The following is a 7,496-nucleotide window of genomic DNA, read 5'->3' on the forward strand; positions in this document are numbered from 1 at the left end:
CTTTAGTTCCAGCGCTACTAGGTCTTCTCAGGACTCAGGTTATCCAGGCGGAAGGAAGGCCGTGCCAGGTACCAACTACCCCACGTGGGATCGCCAAGATAAATCCTTCACATTCAAACTAGTCCCGCAACGTCCGTCAACCCTATCCCTAACAGCAAATTGCCACCTTTAGTCCACTCCACAGTGCCCTCTGGAAAGTCATCAAAAGACAGTTATGACCATACCAAAATATGATTCTTGACACAGAACCAAAAGTTATTTTCAATTTATTTTGGGTTTTTTTCTATTTTTAGAACAATAATAATAATGTTTAAAATCATATTTTTCTGGGACATAATGAAAACTGTGTTATTTCAATTGAATTTGAAATAGAATTCACGGTCTAAAATAGACTGAATCCCAGTGTGAACATATATTTGCATGCCTTCCTGGTCATTCAGTTGGTGCAATTGTCAGGCGTGCAATAAGAAGAGAAGTGAGCATTGCAGCGCTGTGGCCTGTGGCCACGGTGATGGTGAGACAGCCCCACAGAGGCCACACCAGGTGACTCTCAGCTCGGTGGGTGGGAGGGGGAGTGTCTCTGTGTCCCTGTAGCACACACATCCTCACACGGCCTCACATAGTCTTTTTTGCATTTGCTAGGCCATCTCAACACCTCGGCTCACAAAATTCTGGCATCCTTTGGATTATCTAAACCCATGGTCCCCCAAGATGGGGATTCCAAGGAGCAGGGGGGAGCCTCAAGGCAGCCCAGACTCCCAGCTACAAACCTCTCTTTCCAGAATTCCACTGCCACACCTTGGCATATACCAAATGTTGACAAAGAAGGCTGTTCCCGTACAAGGGCCAATTTTAGAGCAAGCTCCCTGTGGTTGGAAAACTGTAAAACCCTCAACCCCAAAGCTGTGTGTAGTGCTTTATGTGTGACAGGGCCGGGGCAGATCTCTCTGATGCACTCAGGAAAACCATTCCCTTTGCTTGTGGTAGGTGGCCCCTGGTGGCTGCTCTGCCCTTGCCAAGTGTCTAAGGTCTGTGGGCATGTTTCTCATTTGCTGTGAAACACCTTCCCCACCCTTGCAGAGAAAGAGTCTTTTGTGCAGCCCCCTTTAAAGGGTGACTCGTCCCACTTGGGTTCTGTCTCCTGGTGCAGGGTTGCAGGCAAGTTGATTAGAGCATCGCCATGAAGTTCATCCCCTGCCTCCTGCTGGTGACCTTGTCCTGCCTGGGGACTTTGGGTCAGACCCCAAGGCAAAAGCAAGGAAGCACTGGGGAGGAATTCCATTTCCAGACTGGAGGGAGAGATTCCTGCACTATGCACCCCAGCAGCTTGGGGCCAGATGCTGGAGAAGTCTGGCTTCGCGTCGACTGCCACAACACAGACCAGACATACTGGTGTGAGTACAGGGGGCAGCCCAGTATGTGCCAGGCTTTCGTTGCTGACCCCAAACCTTACTGGAACCAAGCCCTGCAGGAGCTGAGGCGCCTTCACCATGCATGCCAGGGGGCCCCGGTGCTGAGGCCATCCGTGTGCAGGAAGGCTGGGCCCCAGGCCCACATGCAGCAGGTGACTTCCAGCCTCAACGGCAGCCCAGTGCCCAACCAGCAGCCTGAGGCTGGGACGCCATCTCTGAGGCCCAAGGCCACAGTGAAACTCACAGAAGCAACACAGCTGGGAAAGGACTCGATGGAAGAGCTGGGAAAAGCCAAACCCACCACCCTACCCACAGCCAAAGCTACTGAGCCTGGACCCAGGCCTGGAGGGAATGAGGAAGCAAAGAAGGCGGCCTGGGAACACTGTTGGAAACCCTTCCAGGCCCTGTGTGCCTTTCTCATCAGCTTCTTCCAAGGGTGACAAGTGAAAGACGCCTACAGGTAACACCCTTTCCTTTACTCACATAGAGAGACTACGTGAGCGGCACTTAGCACTTTCACAGCTACTGCGACCACATCAGAGTCTCAGCATGTGTTTGGGGGTGGGTTTGAGGCTGTCTGTTGCAGAGCAGAGTAGATGAGGTGGTTCATCAGGGGTGGCACTTACCCTGGGGATGCACAAGAATCACCTACAAGAAGCTCTAAAAATGCTGGTGCCCAGGCCCCTCGCCAGACGGTTCCATCTATGTCTCCAGCATAGCAGAGCAGGAATGGATACTTTTAAAACGCTCCCCCAAGTGATTTGAATGTGCAGCCAAGGTTGAGAATCTCCTTGTGATGGGGCAACCCCACTGTTAAACTTAGGCCTTTGGAATTCTGCCGGGTGATGTTTCCCACTGAACCAAGCCTTTGCTGCAGCTGTTTGTGGCCGAGGTGCTATGTCACGGTGGAGGTGTCGCCACACCCCGTCTTGTTTCCTCTCCTGCAGTTGAGTTAGGGTAGGGGGTGGTGTGCACCGAGGAAAGTTTGAGTCAAATAATCTTCAAAGTCTTTCTCACAGCTCTCAAAGCCTTTAACTGTTTTTTGTTCATCACAGAAGAGAAAATCGAATTAATAATAACAGATTTAATCAACTCCAAGTATTGCTTTTAAAAGACCAAACTTTTTCTTGTGGAAATAAAGCTTAGTACTGATCTTTCTCCTTAAATGCAGCAGCTTTCATTAGTTTTATACATCAGCAAGGAGTTCATTGACATGGGATTCTAGTCTTGTTCGTGCACTTTGAGTTTAAAAGGAGAGTTTCTGAGGGTTTTCATATTATCCATGTCAGAAAAATAGGAAGAAAGCAGATTTCCTGATAAGCAGCACTTTGATAACTAATACCACAAAACAAATAAGGCTTGTTCTAATAGCGCCCGGGCAGCAAGAAATGTCGGGTCGCGCCAAAGTTGTTCTGGTGTCCGCTGCTGTGGGCTGGAGATTTCCTGCTTGTTTAATGTCTCAGATCGGTCCCAGAGGAGAAAATGGACCCCTTAAGCCAAAACAAAAAAATTACTATTGAGGGGAGGTGCTTGTTTTTTTTTTCTTTTAAAAGTTGATTTTTTTGGTCTTTCCACAAATAAGACACACAAATCATTTGAAAAATTCAAACACAACAGAAAAACACAAAGAATTTTAAAACTTCATTCATAGTCTCACCACACAGAGATAAACAATGTTAACCATTAGAAGAGTACCCATTTAGACATCCATCTATGCATATTTATACAGACAGATGTGCAGTTTACATACAGATGCATACAGGTGCTAAAGCTTGAAACAATATCTTGATCCTGCAGATGAGCCGCGTAGGACTACTGTATTAGCTTGCTAGGGCTGCCATAGCAAAATGCCACAGACTGGGTGGTTTAAACAGCAGAAACATATTTTCTCACAATTCTGGAGACTGCAAGTCCAAGATCAAGTGTCAGTAGGATTGGTGTCTTCTGAGGACTCTCCTTGAGTCACAGATGGCAGCCTTCTCACTGTCATTCCTCTGTGTGGATCTGTGTCCTCATCTCTTGTTAGGACACCATTCATACTGGATGAAGTCCCACCCTAACAACCCCCTTTAACCTTAACCACCTCCTTAATGGCCCCTATCTTTAAGTACAAACACTCCCTGGGGTACTGGAAGTTAGGACTTAAGTCTACGGTTTTTAGGTTTGGGGAGGGACACAGTTCACACAATTCAGCCCATAACAACTAATAAAGAATTTTTCATCCTTTCCTTTTTTTTTTCTTTCTTTCAGAGCTGACCTCTCCCTGACAGAGAACCATCTCTTTTTGTATTATGCCGCTTTCAGTCCAACGTTCTCACACAGGAAGAAGGGAGTTTCTAACCGGATGCAACTGGCCAAATTCTTGATCTGCAGCTTCTCTGAAGTTTGGAAAAGAAAGCTTCCTTTCTGGAGTTCACAGAGTTCAGCAATTATGATAGGGAACAGGTGCCGAGGGGCCCAAGAGTGACAAGCTTACACATCTACTTTTTTCTGTAGAAGTTTTGGTTTGTTGATCTGAGCCTGCTATGAAAGTTTAAATCTGTAAGCATTCATGAATTTCCAGTTTAGCCTTCTGAGCAAGACATGAATTTGTCACATTTCATTGCATGGCAACATGGACTTGGAGTTAGAGGAAGTTCAGTAAATAGCAGCCATGTGTGTGCAAAATAAAGGAATGATTTCAGAAATACGATTTTAATCTTCTTAATGAACGTGATACCTAGATGCTATAGAGATCATGGCTACCCATTAAGTCATGGTGTTTTATTCAGGCTGCCATGATGCATTACACAGACTAGGTGGCTTAAAGCAACAGAAATGTGTTCTCTCACAGCGATGGCGGCAAGAAGTGCCTCAAGATGTCACCAAAGTTAGTTTCTCCTGGAGGGTCTGAGGGAAAATCTGTTCAATGCCTCTCTCTCTGTTTCTTAAAGTTGCAGGAATCCTTGACATTCCTTGGCTTATAGACATATCACTGTAATCCCTGACTCTGTCTTCACATGGAATTTTCCCTTGCGTGTGTGTTCACATTTCCCTCTCCTGATAAGGGCACCAGCCATTGGATTAGGGCCCATCCTAATCAAGAATGACCTTGTCTTAACTCCATTGTGTCTGCAAACACCCTATTCCCAAATAAGATCATATTCACAGATTCCAGATGGACATACATTTTTGGCGGGCACTAGTCAATCCAGCACAGCCACCCTGCAGCAATAGCAGCTAGCCAAAAAGGTAGAGAAGTGAACCTGAAACAGAACAACCCTGTACACTCAGCAATTGAATTAATCAACAGAGTTGGAAAGGAAGGAAGTTGGATTTTACTAGACATACGCAAAAAGTGACTCAGTCTGTTCTTAATTTCATATTTGTTTTACTTAAGAACACATTAATAGTCCACTCTCTGTCTTTTTTTTTAACGGCTATTTATTTATGTGTTTATTTTTTTTGAGACAGAGTCTCACTCTGTCACCCATGCTGGAGTGCAGTGGCGCGATGTAGGCTCACTGCAACCTCTGCCTCCTGGGTTCAAGTGATTCTCCTGCCTCAGCCTCCCAAGTAGCTGGGACTACAGGCATGCACTACCATACATGGCTTATTTTTGTATTTTTAGTAGAGACAAGATTTCACCATACTGGTCAGGCAGGTCTCGAACTCCTGACCTCAGATGATCCACCCGCGTTGGCCTCCCAAAGTGCTGGGATTGCAGTTGTGTGCCACCACGCCCAGCTAATTTTTGTAGTTTTAGTAGAGACAAGGCTTCACCATATTGGTCAGGTTGGTCTTGAACTCCTGACCTCAGGAGATCTGCCCACCTCGGCCTCCCAAAGTGCTGGGATTACAGGCGTGAGCCACTGTACCTGGCCCAATAGTCCACTCTTGATGTACTTAAATTATTTCCCCATCTAGCCCAGCAGTGCCTAACCCTAGCTACATAATGGAGTCACCTGGGGCAACTTTTCAAAAACACTGGTGCTTGGATGTCAGCCCCAGAGGTTACGGTGTAACTGGCCAGGGATAGGGCCGAGCATGTGCAATTTTACATTTCCCCTGGTGACCCTAATATGCAGCCAAGGTTGAGAAACACTACCCTTGATTCATTGAATTAGAATCTCTGGGGTGTATCCTAGGTCATCTCCAGGCAATTCTATATGTAACCTGAGTTGAAGACTACTAATATTGCCTCTATACGTAGTTCACACAATTAACAAATATTTATTCATCATCAACTAGGTCCTAGGCACTGTGCAAGACATTGGATAGGGGAGAGATGAACTAATTGACTAGGTTTCACATCTTAGAAGTGCAGTGAAGTAATGGAAACCAAGACAACACATTGACGAGTGTAGGAGATAACATAGAAGGCTGTGGGTGGGGGCAGTCAGGGTACGTTTGCTGGGGTTGAGTTTCTAAAATATATATACATCAAACATCTACTGTGACATACCAAGTCTATTTCTTATAAGGGCTCTGAGCCTTTTACTTGCCCCCTCATATAACTCTCACCACATCCCTAAGAGGTAAATGGTTTTATTCCCAATTATAAATCAAGGGACTTGAAAGCCTGGAGAGGTGAGTTACACACAGCTTGTAAGAGTCAGGACAGCAGAGAAATCCAGGTCCACCTAATTCTAACGCTCATGGCGTTCAATTTATAAACATCACAGGGTAGGCTGGGATTTGTCACAGACCATTTTTCACCAACATTTTAAACTAAGGTCACCACATAGCTGACCAGTGATTTTAATGACGAAACACAATTCAAATCTGTGCTACCCAAAGGGTGACAGGTGGGCCAGAGGCATCTGCTTCTGCTGGGGACTTTAGAAATGCTCATTCTCAGCCAGGGGTGGTGGCTCATGCCTGTAATCCCAGCACTTTGGGAGGCCGGAGGCAGGCAGATGACCTTAGGCCAAGAGTTTGAGACAAGCCTGGCCAACATGGCGAAACCCTATCTCTACTAAAAAATACAGAAAATACCTGGGTGTGGTGCAGGTGCCTGTAATCCCAGCTACTCAGGAGGCTGAGGCAGGAGAATCACTTGAACCAGGGAGGCGGAGGTTGCAGTGAGCCAAGATCGCGCCACTGCACTCCAGTCTGGACGACAGAGCAGAACTCCATCTCAAAAAAAAAAAAAAAAAAAAAAAAAAACCTAATTCTCAGGCCCCACATCAGACAAACTGAACCAGAGTAACTGGGGTGAGGCCCAGAAATGTGTATTTTAACATGTCCATGTGTTCTGTGAACAGTAACATTGGCCAAGCAATATTTCAGTCATCCTAAAAGGAAAGGCTTTATTAAACCTTAAAGCAGATAATTCTGACATATGCTGCAACATGGATGAACCATGAGTACATCATGCTAGATAAAATAAGCCAGTCACAAAAGACAAATACTGCATGATTCCACTGATACGGGGTACCTAGACCGGCCAAAAATCATAGATATACTCAAAGTAGAATGTTGGCTGCCAGAGACTATGGTGAGGTGAGAATGGGAAGTTGGTTTAATGTTTATAGAGTTTTAGTTTCAAAGATTAAAAGAGTTCTTGAAGTGGATAGCAGTGATGGTTGCATAACAAATGTAATTAATGCTACTGAACTGTACACTTAAAATGGCTAAGATGGCATATTTAATGATATATGTATTTTATTTGAATTTTTAAAAAAATTTTAAAAAAGAAAAGGAAATTATTTTCACCAAAAGATACTGAAATAACAGCATATCTGTAAGAAAAATGTGAATACTATTACTTGATACAAAAAATAAACTGAAATTGGTTTATATACCAAAAGGTAAAAGGTGGTTTCTCCCTAGTACCGGGAGTGCTCCTTTCCTTCAACAGTGACATAATCTGTTTGCTCTAATTCAGTAACTGCTATATCCATCTTTATTAATGAAGTACTCACCCACACCCAGGCCTTTCTCATCGATGAGCCACCAGTCATGAGGGCTGGGCACAGTAGTAGAACTGGGCCACTGAAAGAGTTCATTAGGGCCCACAAATTCTAGCAATTAATCATATGATCTTCCATATTCAAGAACCCAAACCAGGTGGTGATAGAAGCAACAGATTGGAGTCACCCT

The 7,496-nt window shown here is 44.9% G+C and overlaps 1 protein-coding gene across 2 annotated transcripts; it reads left to right on the plus strand.

The window, feature by feature from the left end:
• The first annotated feature begins 1,091 nt into the window (after positions 1-1,091).
• LOC105487902 (fibroblast growth factor binding protein 2) lies at positions 1,092-4,122 on the plus strand. Of its 2 annotated transcripts, none has more exons than XM_011751560.3 (2): positions 1,092-1,872; positions 3,663-4,122. In XM_011751560.3, exon 1 carries the CDS (start codon positions 1,181-1,183, stop codon positions 1,850-1,852), a length of 672 nt encoding a protein of 223 aa, XP_011749862.2. In that variant the 5' UTR covers positions 1,092-1,180; the 3' UTR covers positions 1,853-1,872; positions 3,663-4,122. The 2 variants fall into 2 exon arrangements, with proteins under 2 accessions (XP_011749862.2, XP_011749863.2); XM_011751561.3 differs by having other exon boundaries at positions 3,717-4,122.
• Positions 4,123-7,496: the final 3,374 nt, after the last annotated feature.

This window comes from Macaca nemestrina, chromosome 3 (assembly GCF_043159975.1).
Source record: "Macaca nemestrina isolate mMacNem1 chromosome 3, mMacNem.hap1, whole genome shotgun sequence".
Lineage (NCBI taxonomy): Eukaryota > Metazoa > Chordata > Mammalia > Primates > Cercopithecidae > Macaca > Macaca nemestrina.